Raw genomic sequence first — 19625 nt, forward strand, 5'->3', positions numbered from 1 at the left:
GTTGGCTACACTGGTTTTATTTGTACAAAATCTTTTTAACATGATCAAAATTATCCATTTTATATTGTATAGTATTCTCTATCTCTTGTTATTCACAAATTGTTCTCCTTTTCATAAGTCTGATATGTAACATATTCCATAGTCTTCTAATTTTCTTATATTTTCCTTTATATCTTAGTCATGTATTTATTTTGACCTAATTTTGATAAATGATATAAGATACTGTTCTATAACAAATTTTTGCCAGACTGCTTTCCAGTTTTCCCAACAGTTTTTACCAGATAATGAATTATTATTTCATAAGCTTAAATCTTTACATTTGTCAAACGCTAGGTTACTATAATCATTTACTACTGTGATTTGTATGTCTCTTTTTCCCCACTGATGCAGCTTTCTACTTCTTAGGTAAATAGTTTTAATCATTACTGTCTTATAATATAATTTAAGATCTGGCACTGCTAAGTCTCTCTCCCTTACATTAGGTTTGAGTAACTTATAATCATTTAGCCAATACTTTTATTAAGCTCCTATTCCATAAGACTGTGCCACATAGCTAGAGATGTAAGGGAAATAAGAAAAAATCCCTGACCTTAATGAACTAATATGTTCTGGTTCATAATCAGAATTTTAGAGCAAGAAGAAATATTTGTTATTGCAAACAGGTTTGGATTCAATTATTCTTATATGGTATAAACAAGTTGAGTTTATTTAATATAAATTTTCTCGTGCCTAATGTTTGCCTTTCCTAGTTTGGTTTGCCAGGTAAGCATAGAAGGTAAGCAAGCTCTAGAATGAGAGTAGTTTTTCTCTGATATGAGTAAATGGAAGTAGAAGCTTGGCTTGATCACAGCCTGATTTTCTGTATTTTTTAATTATGTGATATTAATGTAGCATGATCTTAAATTACTTAAATATTTTACTTACTCTGTAGTTTCATTAATATAAACTACATCCAATGGTGCAGATCACAAATTAGTGGGCCTTCATACCTGTGTAATCCTTGTTCATGTTCTTCCATAATCCTTTATAAAGGAGCTACATAACAAGACAGTCATCCCTCTCGATATTTGTGTAGCACTTGAGCTTTTCCATCTATTGTTTCTTAGCCTTGCTTTGTGATAGGTTCTTTTAGTTTCACTTTACTGAATTATGACTTCTGTGCTACTTTACAATTTATCCTTGGTAATATGCTGGTCTTCCATCTGTCTCTTTTCGTTGTTCTTTAGGTCACTTAAAATTTTAATTCTTTGAAGGGTGTCATGTTCCATGTTTCTCTCAGCCTTATGGTGTTGTTGGGACAATGTTGGTGTTAAAAAAAAGCAACAACAACTGGCATTTTATGTCAGGAGCCAGCTATTCTATAATGCAAAATATGTACTAGCATAGTAGTCAATCCAACTGCATGTTCATGCAGTTGACATTCTTGTTTTTTCCTAGGGATTATTAAACTAAGCTCTTTTGAATGGATCTAATTGAAGTAGCACTATATTAATATGAGACTCGGTACAGTCTGCAGAGTGTCTGTCATTGGCAAGCAGCATCTGGACACCATATATAGGGAATACCTGGACTCTGTATAGGGCATATTTGAGGACAAGAGTGAACACCTTTGACAAAGCTTGATTCTCCCTGTTTTCTTGGTATTGATAGTTGACAGATCATTGAACAGAGTTCTCTCTGAAGAAATCTTTTATGATCATCACATGCATTAGGAGACAGCTTATTAAAGGAAAGCCCCTTACTAGACATAAGATTTACCTTTCAAAAATCTCCTTCTTAATGTTTTAATTAAATAGAGTGGGACACAGTCTAGTGTAATAAATCTCTACACAATCTCATCTAGTTTTACTTTCTGTTACTGTAAAAAACATTAGAAAAAACAGTGAACAAAATATGCAGACTTTATTGAAATGCAAATGCACATTCAGATTAACTTACACAATGAAAAATTAAAATAAAATCTATACTAATAGCAATTTTGTCATGATGCTTTCCTTCCTTCCGCTTTTCCTTCCCCCTCCTCCCGTTCTCAGATGGGAGATATACATTCTTTACCCATTCTTTCATTCCAAGCTTGGTCATTATAATTTCATAGCTTTCAATTTTGATTGTTACTGTAATATTCCATGTATCACAACGCATTTATATGCATTTCCTAATAAAAGGCTTTTACTATGTTTCCAGTTCTCTGCTACTACAAAAATTGTTGCTATAAATATTTTGGTATATATAAGAACTCTTGGAGGTACATACCTGGCTTTTGGATGTCTGAACTAAAGGATATAAGTATTTTGATCATTTTTGTTTGTATAATATGCTCCTTCAACCAGTCGACATTTATTAAATGCCTACTATGTGCCCCCCCCACTCTCCTATTTATTCTTATTGATGCTCTCAAGAAGTATTACATGCTATTTATAGTCAGTTTCCTCATCTGTAAAATGAGCTGGAGAAGGAAATGATAAACTACTACAGTATCTCTGCCAAGAAAATCCCAAATGGAGTCATAAAGAGTCAGACACAACTGAAACAACTGAATAACAGCAACTGTTTTAGGTAAAATTTGAAAGAAAGGAATCCAGGGAAGAGACAGAGATAAAGAGGGAGAGTGTTCCAGACGTGGAAAAACAGCTAGAAAAAATACTAGAAGTTGTGATATGGAGTATGATATGGAGTATCTAATGGGAAAAATGGCATGGAGTTCAGTGTCAGCTGGATCAAAGAGTACATGAAGGGGAGGAAGACCAGGAAAGTAGGAAGGGACCAGGTTATAAAAGGTTTTAAAAGCCAAATAGGATTTTATATTTGATCTAGGAGATTCACAGGGAACCATTGGAATTTATTGAATAGGGGAGTAGTCAGACCTGTACTTTAGGAAGATTGATAGTTCAGTGGAGTGTGGATTGGAATGGAGAGAAATTTGAAACAGGAAGACCGTCCAGCATTTATTGCTATACTTCTGGTGTGAGGTGATGAGGGCTTGCATCAGGGCTGACAGTATCAGAGAAGATATGTTATAAAGGGTAAAAATGACAGGGCTGGGCAAGTGATTGGCTATGGGGATGAGAGAGGGCCCCAGGATGATACCTAGGTTGTAAGCCCTGGTGACTAGGAGGATGGTTTGGAAGGAAATAGGAGTTCAGTTTTTGACATGTTGAGTTTAAGATATGCAAAAAAGTAGTTGGAGATTTGAGTCTGGATGTCTGAGACGCTATGTAGATTTTAGTCATCTGTATAAGGTAATAATTGAATTCATGGGACCTGATGAGGTAACTGTTTGAAATATAGTTGGAGAAGAGGAGAGGACTCGGGACAGAACCTTGGTAGACACCCAGGTTAGTGGACATGACCTAGATGAAGATCCAGTAAAGGAGACAGGATGAGAACCGGGAAAACTTAATGAGAAGAGAGTTTGAAGGAGAAAACTAATCATCATTGTCAGAGACTGCAGAGAGGTCAAGAAAGGATGAGGGTTGAGAACAGGTTATTAGATTTGGCAATTAAGAGATCATTAGTACCCTTGGAGAGAGCGGTTTCAGTTAAAAGTTGGAAGCCAGCCTGCAGAGTTAAGAAGGGAGAAACCTGTTTAACCACAATAGGGAGGAGAGATAGAGGACAGTAACCTAGAGGAGGTCAGATGGATCAAATGAAGCTGTTTTTTAAGGATGGGGTAGACATAGTCTTTTTTTTTTTTAATTGGGGTTAAGTAACTTGCTCAAGGTTACACAGCCAGTTATTTCTGGGTGTGGTGCTAAGTATCTGAACCTGGATTCGATTCCCAGGTCATCCCGACACTGGGGCTGGTGCTCTTACTCACTGAGCCACCTGGCCGCCCCTAAGCAATTGGGGTTAAGTAACTTGCTCAAGGTTACACGGCCAGGTGTTTCTGGGTGGATGCTAAGTGTCTGAGCCCAGATTTGATTCCCCAGGTCATCCCGACACCGGGGCTGGTGCTCTTACTTGCTGTGCTACCTGGCCGCCCCTAGACATAGTCTTTATAGACTTATAGAGACTAATACAGGGACTTACATTAATTCGCTGGATAATATGGTATAGAGGTATAGAATGGGATTGCTGTAAAGGGACAGTAAAGGAATATTCATTTAGAGGAACAAAAATGATTTAGAAATAATGAAAATAAGTAGGAATAAAGGGGAAATTTCAGAACTCAAACTTTCATATGCTCCCATATTATAAAGCAATAATCATGAAAACTGTGATACCTAGTTTAAAAAAGAAAACCAGAAAAATAGATCCATGAAACAGACTTCTCAAAGAATCAAAAATAATTGAACTCACCCCAGTGTATGATGAACCCCTAAATATAAATTACATGGTACCTTATACTGTAAGAAACCCACAATTAATACAGGGACTTATATTAAAGGTCATACCAATGGAAAAAAACATAAGGAATCTGATAATGTGACTTTCACAGCTATAGATAGGGAGTTACTTATTTTAGTTTTAAATTTTATTTTATTTTTAGATTTGTATTCTCTCCCTTCCACCCCATCCCTTCCCCTATTGAGAAAGCAAGACAAATTCCTGCATTGGCTTCTTTAAAAAAAAAAAAATCTCAAATCTACAGTCAGTTACCTTTCTTGTTAGGAGGTGGATAGCATGTGCCATCTTGAGCCCTCTGGAATTAACAAGTAATTGTGTTAATCAGAGTTCCTAAGACTTTCAATATTGTTTGTCTTTTTATTTATACAATAACAGTTGTATGCTGTTACTATATAAATTGTTCTCCTGGTTCTGCTAATTTGACAGCATCAGTTTATACTAGCCTCATTTTTTTAAAGTCATCTCGAGGTTAATTCTTAATCAAACAAGGAATAAAATCAAACTGTGCATAACCTTTGATCTAGCAGTACCATTACTAGATCTGTATGCCAAAGAGATCATAAAAAATGGCCTACATGTAGAAAAATATTTATAGCATCTCTTTTTTGTGGTGGCAAAGAACTGGAAATTGAGTGTCTGTCCATCAGTTGAGGAATGGCTGAGCAAGTTTTTTTATATGACTGTGATGGAATACTACTGTGGTATAAGAAATAACAGGCAGGATGCTCTCAGAAAAACCTGGACTTCCACGAACTGATGCAAGGTGAAAGAAGCAGAATCAGGAGAATATTGGATATATTACTAGCAATACCATGTGATACTCAACTATGAATGACTTAGCTCTTCTCAGCAATACAATGATCTAAGACAATTCCTTTTGATAAAAACACTATCCACATACGGAGAAAAAAACTGATGGAGTCTGAATGCAGATTGAAGCATAGTATTTTAACTTAAAAAAAAAAAAGAAGTTGATGCAACTAAGATGGTATTAGTTTCACTCGAGTCATTGTTACAAAGCAACTTAATTTCTGACCATTGGATCATTTTTTTTCATATTCTCAGGTACATTATACTCTAATGGACTCTAGTTATTTAAATTAGGTTAGCTTAATTTTGACAATTTCTAAAATGGCCCAGTGATACTCACTGATAATGACTTTTGTGTTTACGTGTGTGTGTAAAATCGTGTTTATTATTCCTTTGTATAATTACATGATTGTACTCAGTTTGTACACTGTTCTTTGGTTCCTCTTTTTCACCCACTCTATATTATTACATGTAGGACTTTGAATTTTTATTTGAATTTCTTACTACATAATAATATTGCCTTGTGTGTGTATACCATAATTTGACCATTCTTCAATCTTGGAAGTTCTTTTTTTGTTTCTCTTTTTTGGGGATTGGCAGTCTTTCCAAGTAGTGTTCCCTGGAATGTTTATGTGCATACAGATCTCTTTTTTTTCCTTGCCAATAACCTTGTAGTATAATCCTGTTGATCAAAGATTTTAACTCTAATCATATAATTCCATTATGTTCTCTAAGAAAATTGGACCAATTCATAACTTCATCAGCAGTGTAATAGTATTGTTTCACCAGAGTTATTTCATTCATGAGTTTTAATTGCTTTTTACTTTCTTATTAATATGATAGGTGTCAGATATTAAGAGTTTGTTTAATTGTCATTTCTCTTATTGTTAGATATTTTGAACATGTCCTGGAACTTTTTGTCTGACTTGTTGACATTTTAAGTTTACTTTTTAATTATTTAGTGTAAACTTTCTCCTGGGTTATCTAGTTCATTATTTGCCCAGCTTGAGTGTCTTCATGTGACAGAAATAATTTTACTCTTAAAGGTAGCTTGTCAAATGTTATAATTATTTTAGTGCAGAAATGCATTTACTTGAATGTATTTTTTATCCTAATTCTTATTTTTAGAGAACCCCATTAAGGAACTAAGGATTAAGTGGAAATTAGCACAATAATCTCTGTAATATAAAATGCCTTGGGAAAGGATGCTTGTTAACTAAGATTTACCATACCTACTATGTATAGATTGCCAGTTTTCTAAGAATCCTTTTATAATACTGAACAGAATTTAGTCTGTCCTTGATGATTGGAAAGGCAGTTTGAGATTTTGTTGTGGGTCAGAAGTAGGAGTTTGAACATTATCATTTTGCTTTTTAAATCTGAACAAATGTTTATCCTGTATCTAAGATCTATATTCTAGTTATGGACTTTTGTGATTTGATACAAGTTAATTATATAGTTCTAGCAAGTATAACAGTAGAAAACAACGAGTTAGCGTCTTGGAAAAGATATTATGGGAAAGGCCAAAAACTGAATATTAAAGGAAAGATGGTGAAAGAAAAATGTAGTATCTTTATTTTTCAGTATATTATCACATTTTAAAAAGGAGAACATATAATTCATGTCTCTCATTACTGTGTGACTTTTAAAGGATCTTTGCATAGAGTACTTGAAAAAAGTTTCAATGGTGAAATTGTAAAAAGGATGCTCATCAAAGTAGGCTAAGTTCTTACATTGTAAACTTATTAGGAAAAGTGATAATTTGCATATTTGTAACTACTAACATTTGTTGTAAGATTTTAGTGCAAAAATAAGTGTAACTTCCTATAAAACACTTGTCAGAAATGAAATGCTTGGAGAGGATAATTAAAAATTAGAAACAGTTGAACAAGATGCCTTTTGATCTTAGGAGAGAATAATTAAAAATTAGAAACAGTTATAAATGTTGAAAAGATGCTTTTTGATCTTAGTGTTTGGAGCATACTATATACTGCCAGCTATCCATGATGCGCAACAATCATTTTGCTGTTTGATAGTTTTCTTATAGGAGACAATTACATGCAATATGAATTCAGTTTTAATATTCTACATTATATTCTTTAATTCCTTAATTCATACTTCTTGGGGTGGAGGAAAATTTAGTCATCAATCTTAATAAACTCCTGATTGATTATATTGTGCTGGGCAAGCTGTTTAGTTTTGAGACACTCCTATTTACAAGGTGTAAAAAGAGAGAGATGCACTAGTACCCTCACGTTTCTAACATTCCGTGATTTTTTGGATAAGATTTATTTACTATATTGTGTATTAAGCTTAATATTATGGATTTTATAACCTTAAAATTCAGGAGAAATTACTGGATGTTTTATTAAGAGCTTTGAACAACAGATCTTGTTGTGATTTGTAAACACTATTTACAATGAAGCGTTCTTTGAATAATAGGCAGTGTGATTCAGTAGAGAAAGAATGCTGAATTGGTAGTTTAAAAGCCTGAATTTCACTCGCAGACTATGTCTGAGCTATGCCTGAAACAGGCCACCCCTTGGTAATTTAACAGTTAACAAAAGTTTAAATTTAAAAGTTAACAAAAGAAGGGCTTGCTTAGCTGTAGTATAGATGCAATACTCAAAAAACATAAAGCACTTTTAGGTTTCTGGTTAGCATATTGACTCTGGTCCTTGAAATGTGTGCTAAGTTTGAAGGGCCCAGATTCCATGTGAGTGGGCTTTTTTATGCCTTTTAAGAAGGCCGGAGATATCATATCAGAATGGCATGAGTCCATTGGGAAGCTGCCTCTGTTTGAGTCTTAACCCCATGAGTTAGTTAAGTGTTAGAGCTTCCTTGCTTTTTGGGAGAGAACTGTCCTAATATATATTAATATATTAAGGTTTTTTTGGTAAATGTAAGGGGAAGTGGGGAAGACAAGGGACTCCTGCTAGATTTAGATTTTTTTAGTACTATGTGATTTGTCTCTCTGTCTCTGTCTCTGTCTCTCTTTCTCTCTCTCTCTCTGTCTCTCTCTCAAAAGATTTCAGAAGGGTCAGTTCACAGAATTCAGGAAGAATTTAGCAAAAAGACTTTAATTTAAAGCAGGATATGAGATATATATGGCCAGTTAGGTGGCACAGTCAGATGCTACTGAAACAACTTAACAACAAAGGTAATGCAGCAAAATAGAGCACCGGGTTTGGGATCAAGAAAACTCTTCATGAGTTCAAAATCCAGCCTCCAACACTCACTAGCTGTGTCACCTTGGGCTGGGCAAGTCACATAACCCTGTGCCTCAGTTCTTCATCTGCAAAAGGAGCCGGAGAAATGTCAGACCACTCTAGTATCTTTGCAAAGAAAACCTCAAAAGAGGGTGTTGAAGAGTTGGACTTGAAACAAAAAAGGAGACAAGAATTGTCTTTACAGAATTACTTTGACACTAAATTTGCCACAGAAACTAATGCACATCTATTTAATACCAGTATTCTACCAATGATATGTATGACTTTGAGTCATGTAACAGTAGATTCTGTGAAGAAATTAAATTGAATTATCACCAGATGGGTAATGTATGACTCATTGTGTGTTTATATAGAATGTAAGACCTAACAAACAAGAAACTCTGAATAAAAAAATAAAGGATTTCATTTAGGAGATACAATGATTTGAAAAGGATGATAGACTTTTCAGAGGATAAAGTCAGAGGTAACTATTGAATGAGTTCTCGTAGTGACCTTGTAGTGCCAAGAGAATACCCAACATAGTGGGTAGACCTCTTGTGGCAAAATTGTGGAGATGTGGACGAGAGAGTAATTATTTTAGAAGCTTCCTTTTCTGCTTTAGAAAGCAAATTGGTTCCTCATAATCTTTTTCACATGTGACTTTATGTATTTAGGATAAGAAGGGAAGCTGTGACTTGGTGAAAATAGCTTTGCATTACTTACCTGATAAGACCATAAGCCATTCCCAAATGGATAAATGTTCAGTGGATATAAACAAACAATTCTTTAAAAGCAAAGAGAATCATAGACTTTTATAATTATATGAAAGAGTATTCCAAATTACTAGAAATAGAAATGCAAATCAAAGCAACTGATGTTTCACCTATTCCCAACAAACTAACAAATCATGTGAATAGATTTGATCCAGCCATTCTGGGAAGTGATTTGGAGTTATGTTTAAAAAAAAAATGTCCATGCCCTTTTTCCCAGAGATCCTCTTAAAAGACATATGTATATACTCAAGGGAATTAAAAGACTGATTTCATGTACATTGGACATACATAGCATCATTTTTTGTGGTAGCAAAGAAATGAAAAAAAGTAGAAGCCCATTGATTGAGGGATGTCTAAACTTAACTTGTGGTAAAATAATGGAATATTGCTTTACTGTGAGAAATGATATGAAAAATCTAGAGAAGTATTGGAAGACTTAAATTCATTCAGAATCAATACATACAGTGATGACTGTAATATAAATACAAAAACAACAAAAAAGGAGCCTGAATGCTATTACTTTTTAATTATAGTGGCCAGGCAAGTTAAAATGAAAATTTTTATAGAAGATAAATTATGTATTCTTGGCTATTTGATAATGTGCATTATTGAGCCTTTAGTGTATTATTTAGGAGTTTACAGTTCTGAACCGTTAGCTTTGTTACCTATTCAGTCAATGTTAACTGAAGATATTATTGAGAGACTTATTGTATAGTAGTATTTCTTTTGCAGGTTTATAGCACTTTCCCCAAATTATTTTTCCTTTGTGAGGAAGAGGGAAAAAAATTTAAGGTCTTTAAGATATTTTGCCTTTTTACAATCTTTTTAGAATGGAATAACAAAATTTCTTTTACTCTTGATGCCATTTGTTTATTAGTGTCATTTAAATCATATTTCCAGTCCATTTTTGAAATAGCCCCTTTTCTACTCTCAGAATAAATTCTCACCAATAAAGTAAAAGTGGAGTCAATCAGTAAACATTTGTTAAGCACCTACTGTATGCCAAACACTAGCTAAAGTATAGCAGGTACAAGAAAGACAGAAAGAAGATAGTTCCTGCTCTCATGGAACTAATAGTTGCTTGCATGCTATCTGCCCCATTAGACTGTCTATAAAAAGCTATATACAGGAAAACAGTGATGGAATCTGACATTGCATGTAACACTGGTTGTAGTGTCCCCTATGTTTTTAAAAAAAGTATCTTCTTTAAAAATTTAATTTTTATTTTGAATATAAATGCTACAAAAAGAGCATTTCTATACATATAGCATATAGAAAAGAAACTGTCGATTTTCATTTCATACAACTTGCTTTTCTTTTCAAAGTATATATTATATTCTACACATTACATTTTAAACTGTCCTACTTGTCTGTGTTACTTTCTGAACTACTATGAATTCTGAAAAAATGTTTGAATGGCTCTTTAAAAAAAATTGTTATTGGTAGTCTCCCTTTTCTGCCTCAACGTTCCTGCTACCTCCACCCCCTGAGTAAAAAAGCTTTGAAGGAAGAATAAGTTATTCTTGGTTGTAAGCTTCTCTTTTTGGTCGTTTGGAATATTGTATTATGAGATCTCATCTCTTACTTATAGTAGAAGCTGCTAGGTCTTGTATGATCTTGTCTCATCCTTTGGAAGCTCTAGATTTTGTCTCTTGCTATTTATAGAACTTTTCTTTTGGGAGTTTGTTTCAAAATGTTTAGGGGGGAGTCTTTATATTAACTCTCTGGTTCTAATAAATCTGAGCAGTTTTCATTTATAATTTCTTGAAACATAGTGTCCAAGCTTTTAAAAAAAATTGCTTTGAGGTAGTCCAGTGATTCTTAATTGATCTTTGACTTCTTTTCCAGATTAGTTGTTTTTGATATCAGCTTACATTTTTTCCCCCTATTTTAAAAACATTTTGATTCCAGTATTTATTTCTGTCTCATGTAATCATGGGGCAACTAGGTGACACAGTGGATAGAGTGCTGGGCCCAGAATCAGGAAGACCCATTTTCCTGAATTTACATTTGCCCTTAGGCATTATATGTATGACCCAGGGGAAGTCACTTAACCTCTCTCTGGCTTGATTTCCTCATTTGTAAAATGGGGTAGTAACAGTATCTACCTCCCAGGGTTGGTGTAAGGATCAAATGAGATAATATTTGTAAAGTTCTTTGTAAACTTTAAAGTGCTATTTTAATGCCAGTTATTCATATTATTTAGTTCTCCTCTTCTTCTGCCTCCTTGCAAAGCTATTTCATTTTATCTGCTACTTTATTCCTTCTAGGTATTCATGTAATCCTTATGTTAAATCCAAGTTTTGAATCTTAGCTTGACATTTTACAGAGTTACTCTCCTTTTTTTTAAAAAAAAAAGCTTTCTTTTTAATTATTTATTAATTATTATTATTTTTTGGGGGCAATTGGGGTTAAGTAACTTGCTCAAGGTTACAGGGCCAGTTATTTTTGGGTGTGGTGCTAAGTATCTGAGCCCAGATTTGATCCCCAGATCATCCCAACACTGGAGCTGGTGCTCTTTACTTGCTGAGCCACCTGTCCCGCCCCTAAGCAATTGGGGGTAAGTAACTTGCTCAAGGTTATACTGCCAGGTGTTCCTGGGTGGGTGCTAAGTGTCTGAGCCCGGATTTGATCCCCAGGTCATGCCAACACTGGAGCCGGTGCTCTTACTCGCTGTGCTACCTGGACACCCCAAAACTATCTTTCTACATGAAATAATTTTTGATACTAGTTTTTTTTTTTCCTAAATATTCTTTTCTTCAACTTTTATTTCCTGAACTCGGACATTTATTTCCTGAACTGTCAAATATTACAGTAGGAGACTCTTGTATATGGATGGATTAGATGGCCTTTCAGGTTCCTTCTAATTCTCTATATTCTGTTACTGATAGTATATAGGTAGCTTGTCTGGGGAATCCTATATATAGTCAACCTCTAAATAGCAGAGTTGTAAAGATTTTTTTTTTTAAATTTTAGCATTAAGTTTGTTAATTTAAAGCTTCTAATACTGATGTTACAGATGATAATCTTTTAAATAGTAATACTTTAAATTCTATTTGTGTTAGTGTTTATACAGTGTCTCAAGTCCCTTTTATGAAATGGTAACCCATGACATTCAGATGATTTCTTAATTGTACCTGTTGGCCACAATCAGTGCAGAATATTATTCCTAAAACAAAATAAATGATTGACAGCTAGCAGAGTAAGCAGAGTCTTGGTATACTAGTGTGTTTGCCTTTTGTTTTTTCTAGGTGTAGCCTTTAGCAGTGATGTTGAAAACATTCCTTTTTTTTTTTTTTGGCTTTTTGGAGGGGGCAAGGTAGGGCAATGGGGGTTAAGTGATTTGCCCCAGGTCACACTGCTAGGTTTGTGTTAAGTGTCTAAGGTCGGATTTGAACAAGGGTCCTCCTGGCTCCAGGGCTGGTGCCTGTACCACCTAGCCACCCCTGTTTAAAACATTCTTTAAGAAAAGTTCCTGGCCTTGCCACATCAATAGAAGAGATACATTTACTAGAGAAATAATTTGTAAGCTGTATTCAACAAAAATTTTGAAATATTTGTATAGAAGGGTGTTTAACCGAATTCTGGTGAAACTTAAACTATAATTGGTAGTAAAATTTTGGATCAGTTTATCTTATGCAGAATGATGTGGTTATTATACTGAACATGCCATATGCTCCTTAAATGGGGGTCAAATATTTTTGTGGATTATACTTCATCTGACTTTGGTTTTGTTATTAGGAGGTTGTTTTTTTCAATAGTTATTTAAAAGCAGAACTTGTATTAAGCAGCTGTTGTGTTAGGTTGTTTATTAGTCCTTTACTGGGCCTTGTTTTTGTCTTTGGTTTCTCGAGTTTCTTTTCTAAAACACCACTCTCCTTACCATAAACAGTTTCCTCATAAAAGCAAGCATCATCCTGAAGCAAAAGAATCATTTTACTTCATTGAATTTAAATCTGTCAGTAATCTTAAACTTAAAGAATGAGCAAAATTTGACACTGTGTGTTAGCGTCATACTCCAGATAAGGTGCATAATGCTTAAGAAATGCTTGTTAATTGATTAAGGTTTACTACATAGTATCGGACTTTCTAAAGTGTATTTGCTCTAATTCATGAGTTTTATTACTTCATAAGCATGTACCAAGAATTGGAGAATCAGTAAATTCTGTTTTTTTTTTTTCCTAGTCCTTAGCAGCTCTTGGTAGTTCCCCATGGGGCCTGAGTTTATTGGTAACTGAGTGTTCAGACTAGCCCGCTTAACACATCACATCTATTGACTGATCCCCTGCTTTAGCTTCACATCCCATCTAGCCATTTTGCTTAGGTGAGCTCATTTGTTGCTTGCCCTTGTGTGTACCTTCTTCTCCAACCACTTAAACCTTCTTGAACAAAACACCATTCCTTAGTCACAACTGCTCACTATATTATCTTTCACTAGTAGAATGTAAACTTGTGGGCAGTAACTTTTCTCTTTTTGTTTATAATATTTGTATCCTATGTACTTAGCACAATGCATAGCATTTAAGTACTTAATAAATACTTTTTCATTGACTCATTCATCCATTGTTTACTTTTGCTTGCATTACTAATAGTGTCTTCAATCTGAAATATCTTTTTAATCCACTTGTTAAAATCTGTAAATCCATTGAACTAGGTATATGTAAGCTGTAGCGCATTGTAGTATGTTGAAATAGACAGTTAAATGAGTATGCTACTGTCTAAGTCTGCATTGTGTTATCTCCCCCTCTTCCTCCAGGATACCTTGCATGCCTTTAGATAACAAGCCTGGGTGCCATTGTTAATCCGTATGTTAAATGTTAGTAAAACTCATTTTTTTCTTTTTTGGATTAAAAACCAAATTTAAATCTAAATTCTAACATTTTTCTTCCTGTACTCCAGTGGATTATCATATGCACATCCTACTTTGGAGACATGACTTTATGGAATTGAAACTAAATTTTTACTTCTTAAATATGAATTTGACACCATGCAGTCTTCTTTTAATCCTGTTATTTTTTCTCCATTCTTCATATACCTTTTAAAAGTTTTTTCATAGATGACTACTTTAACTAAATAAATTTTTATATTCGTATTTCATTATTTCACACAAGATCATTTGGTTGTGCTATATTATGATTTTTAATAGCTTTGCTCCCTGATATTTTTTGAACTAATGATAGGCACAGCCATTTGGTAGAAAGCATGCAAGACTTGGAGACAGATTGCCCGGGATTCAAATTCTGACTTGCTACCTCAGGCCAAATTACTTAATCTCTCAGGTCCTTAGTTTTCTTAGCTCTAAAATGAGATGACTGGAGTAGTAACCTAAAATTTTTGAACTTGAGAAATAATGAGATTCGATATTTAGGAAATCCCTTTGATATTTTCTGAGAGACATTTTAGAGCAATACCAAGGTAATCAAGAATGATCAATATGATCATGAGCAAAAGTTAACCTTTAATTTTCAAAAGACTAGTAATTCTTAGAGAAGTTTTTTCAGCTGAAGGAAATGAATAGTACCAAATAAGAGGGAGAATAGTACTAATTAGAGCCATAAGTTTTGTGCTTAAATTAAGTAACAAATTGCTAGTTGGTTTTACTTGTACTCTTTCTTGTTAATCTGCTTAGAAACTGAGCAGGGCAAGAATAACCAACTATTATGGCTTGCTTGTTTGGCAAAATTCTGGTCAGTCTTGAAACTATCTAGGAAAATTAACTGCTGGAAATTTAGTTAAGGAGGGTGAAGCCTAGAATTAACCTTCCACCTTGTTAACTCCTACTGTCTTCCAACAGTAGCAAGAGATTGAAAATTTTTCTATAATTTTTCTTTTTAGAAATTCCTATGCTTATTTCTTGAAATGCTGGACTTAGTAATTATTTGTTTAATCATTGCAAACAATAAGCATATGGGTCTAATGTAGTATATTATGTCTTGTATACTATATTATGCCATAAATTTCATAACTCTTAGATATTTGTGTATATAGACAATGACTAGAAGGTGAGGGAAGAGTAGGTGCCTTACATGTATTTACATGGTTGTTCTATATGCTAATGACATGTTGAAGAGAAAATGCCTATAAAGTGAGACACCACCAGGGAGGGTAACTTACCCCTGCTGCTATTTGCCAGTATAGCATAGTTTTCCATATATAGCATGATTGTATTAATTGGTGTCAAAGCTTAAGTATGTCTTTCAGGTTTCTCAAAACTCAAAAAAGATCATTTGGATCAGTAGCCAGATTTCAGTAGGACATGTACCTCTACCCTAAGAGCCAATAATAATTTGGTGTTGTCCAGAAATTGCCAAGTATCTAACACACTTTCCTAGGAATAGTTCAAGAATCTATAGATCACCTTATTGTTCCTTTGAGACAGTGGTTCTAGGGATGTAGTTGGAAGTGAATGTTGAATATACATATATATTCTCTCTCTCTCTCCTCCCCCCGCCTCTTCTCTTTCCCTCCTTCTCTCCTTTCCCTCCTTCTACATATCTATACATATATATATCCATACACACATTTTATCTGTCTGTATATCTATCTTTCTATCTATCCACGAAATGTACATATCCTATTTTATCTAGGTTTGTTAGAGGCAGCTAAGTAGAACAGTAGATAGAGTGCTGAACTTAGAATCAGAAAGGCCCAAGTTTAAATCCTCCCTTAGCCACCTAGTAACTGTCTGGTCTTTGACAAATTACTTAATCTTTCTGAGCCTCAGTTTCTCCATCTTTAAAATGGGAGTGATAACACCTCATAAAATTATGAGGCTCAAGTGGGATAATAGATGCAAAGTGCTTTGCAAAACTTAAAGCTCTAGTTAGCTATTAATATTTCCATGGGAGACTTAACTTAAAATCTGCTTCCTTTTGATTTCAGTTTATGTAGTCCTCAGATGATATATATCTTTTATATCTTAGTATCTAGGATAGTGCTTTCTTTATACATGGTAGGCACTGAGTAAAGGTTAATTGAAGATAATTACTTGGAGAACCATTGCCTATGGAATTCTCTTTCCACTCCATCTTTATCCTCATCCTTTTTGCGGTTCCAGACCTTATTATCTGATTCTCCTTTATTCCTTCTTATGAAATTAGAGCTCCATAATGATATAAACTTCAAGTGATATTTCCATCTTTGTTAAATTCTTAAGCTATACCACACTACCCCTTTTCTTATTAAACCCTAAGAGTTAGTCCACCTGTTCTCTCCCCAGTGGTACCATTTGTTGTTCCTGACCATGGTTTATCTATTCCTTGGACTACTCCCCTATCACCTTGTCACTGAAGCAAATATATAACCCTTTTGTAGCAATTTAAAAAACATACAGTTAGTGAAACTGGCTAGAGCCAGGACAGGATGATTTTTGTGTAGAAAGAAAAGAATCAAGAGTAATGTGCATTTCTACTGCTGCTACTCTTCTAGTGTTTCTCAGAAAAATTGTCCCCTTACCATCACCATAAGTGATGTGTGCACCTATCCATAAGTGATAGAATGCCCAGATTAGCTTTTGTTGGGCTTAAATTTGAAATACAGATGCAAATCTTAATTTGCTTCTTTTGTATACCTAGAGACATACATTTCTAACTTATTTTTTTTTCTCCCACTAAGTAAAACAAAAGCAGAACCAGAAACCCCAAATTATGGGCGAGGAGTGTTATTTTCTTGTTGCATTTTATATTTTGAACTATCTCCCTCCACACTATGCTGCAGAGTGCCCCATTCTTTCCCTGCTCCTCACCAGAGAAAGCCACCATTTGACGCAAATACATACACATATAAGTATGTGTGTATATGTATGTATGACCATACTAAACATACTTACCAGTTATCTCTCTGGAGGTGCAAAACATTCTTCCTTCATGAGGTCCTTTGTAGTTGATTTCAGTATTTATATTAATACTCAGAATAACTTAGTCATTCACAGTTGTTCTTCAGACAATATTGCTGTTACTATATATGATGTTCTCTTGGTTTTGTGCATTTCATTCTTTATTATTTCATGAATTTTCTTCCCCGCCCCAAGATGGCATGCACTCTGATATAGGATCTACCTATACATTCCTATTAAATATATTTTCACATTAGTCATGCTGTATAAAAGAATTAGAACATATGGGAGGAACCATGCAGCTCATCATTTGTTATAGCATAGTAGTGTTCCATCACAGTCATATTCCACATCTTGTTTAGCCATTCCCCAATTTAACTCAATTTCCAGTTCTTTGCCACCCCAAAGAGAACTGCTGTAAACATTTTAGAATATATAAGTTCTTTCCCTTTTTCCCACCTAACCTTGGGAAACAGACCTGCTAAACTGGTATTACTGGGTCACAGCATGGGTATAATTCCATATATATAATTCCAGAATGGTCGGATCAGTTCACAGTTTCACCAACTGTTTTTTTAAATTGCTGCAAAAGGGTTATGTATTTGCTTCAGTGACAAGGTGATAGGGGAGTAGTCCAGGGAATAGATAAACCATGATCAGCAACAACAAATGGTACCACTGGATAGAGGAACAGGTGGACTAACTCTTAGGGTTTAATAAGAAAAAGGGTAGTGTGGTATAGCCTAAGAATTTAACAAAGATGAAGATGCCACTTGAAGTTTATATCATGATGGAGCTCTAATCTCATAAATACCCAAGAACACCTTTCTTTATTATTTCCATATTGTAGTTAAGTTTTCTAATTCCATTGGCATAGTTCTGTGTTGTTGTCACATACCAGGACTAGTGCAATGACATCTTAATTAATCTTTACCTCTTATAACGAGTCCTGCCACACTGGCATAAGATTAATGTTCTCAAAGATCATTTTAGTGCTTTCTTTCCCCAGTTCAGAAATAAATGTTTACCAAACAACTTTTAAACTCAATAGTATGGTATTCTAAGATATGGCCAAACCTGTCTTTCCAGCCTCATCTTTCATTATTCTCTTTTTAAAATTTTCTGCTTCAGACAGCCAGTTTATGGGTGGCTAGGTAGCATAGTGAATAGAGCGCCAGCCAGGAGGACCTGACTTCAAATGCGACCTCAGACACTTAACACAAAAAAACTAGCTATGTGACCTTGGGCAAGTCACTTAACCCCAAATGCCCTACCTTCCTCCTCCAAAAAAACAAAAAGACAAACAGCCTGTTTATATGTTGTCCTTTGCTTTCCTTCCTTTGTTCAGTCTTCAGCTCTACCTACCCATGCGTTATCTCTTTCACAGTTTTCTCCAGCCATCTCAGCTAGCATCCAGTATATGTGTATTTAGATGAATGTCTGAACTACATTTTTTGTCAATTTCCTGGTGAAATTTTTTGTCATTATTGGATTGTTAGTCTTTTCGAGTTTATAATTTGTTTTTCCAAGTGCATTATAATTTAGTTAGGATTAACTTTTGCTCTATTTATATTTTTTTTATTTTGCACAGCATCTAACAGAATCTTTATACACAGGGTTTAATGAAATATTTGTTGGTTAATTCCTTAAATTGCTTTTACAATGTAGGTTTACCTCTTTCTGTAGAAGTTCTGAAATTTAGGGGGTAAATTAAATCAGCAAAAACAGTATAAAAGAGAAAAAGTGATGAAGAATCCATCCATAAAGCTAGTAATTTTATACCGTGAGTTTGGTGTAACTCTTTGGTTTATTTGTTTGGGAAATTTAGATTTTCTTATAGTAGGTAAAGCGTAACATGCCAAAGCACAATCTAGCACAACTAGCTATCTTAATTAGATTACTAGTTAAGAGATTCTTAAAAATTGTAGCTGAGATTTCCCCTCATAGTATAATATATACTATTACATGGTATATATGAGCTGTGTACATACTCTTTCTGTATACCACATTTATAATACTTTCACAAACTCAGTTTATGGGTTATATTAGGAGAATTTATGAGCATTGTTTATGAATAATAACCAAAATTATAAATTTTGTTTGCAAATCTTTGAGTTAAAATAAAATATAGAGATGAGTTTTATATTAAATTTCTTTCTAAATTTAATTTGAAAAATAATTTTTTTTTAGGGACCAGTTACTCTCCACAAGAAAATTCACATAACCACAGTGCTCTTCATAGTTCAAATTCACATTCTTCTAATCCAAGCAATAATCCAAATCCAAGCAAAACTTCAGACGCAGTAAGTATTTATAGTGTTAACTAATTAAAAACTGCCCTTCAGTTGTTGGCACTAGAAGAATGAAATGTGTATGTCTAGCAAAAGACTTTTAAAAAAATGCACTGAGTTCTTTACTTTTTTTTTTTGCTTTTTGGCTGGGGGGGGACAGGCTGGACAATTGGGGTTAAGTTACTTGCCCAAAGTCACACGGCTAGTGAGTGTTAAGTATCTGAGGCCATATTTGAACTTGGGTCCTCCTGACTCCAGGGCCATGCTCTATTTACTGCACCATCTAGCCTCCCCTGAATTTTAAAGTAAAGAATTTTTGTTTAATCATTTTTTTCAGAACTTGAATTAGATGTATCAAATG

General features: G+C 34.3%; 1 protein-coding gene across 3 annotated transcripts in view; it reads left to right on the plus strand.

Moving 5' to 3' along the window:
* The window catches only part of WAC (WW domain containing adaptor with coiled-coil), a 127377-nt gene that overhangs the window by 50606 nt on the left and 57146 nt on the right, over positions 1–19625 (plus strand). For all 3 annotated transcript variants that reach the window (XM_069086378.1, XM_069086377.1, XM_069086379.1), the window contains exon 4: positions 19164–19276. In XM_069086378.1, coding sequence (XP_068942479.1) covers positions 19164–19276 — 113 coding nt within the window. The remainder of the gene's footprint in view (positions 1–19163; positions 19277–19625) is intronic.

This window comes from Petaurus breviceps, unplaced genomic scaffold, assembly GCF_028583685.1.
Source record: "Petaurus breviceps papuanus isolate PSGF00001 unplaced genomic scaffold, PetGlider_PUasm1.0 178, whole genome shotgun sequence".
Taxonomy (NCBI): Eukaryota; Metazoa; Chordata; class Mammalia; order Diprotodontia; family Petauridae; genus Petaurus; species Petaurus breviceps.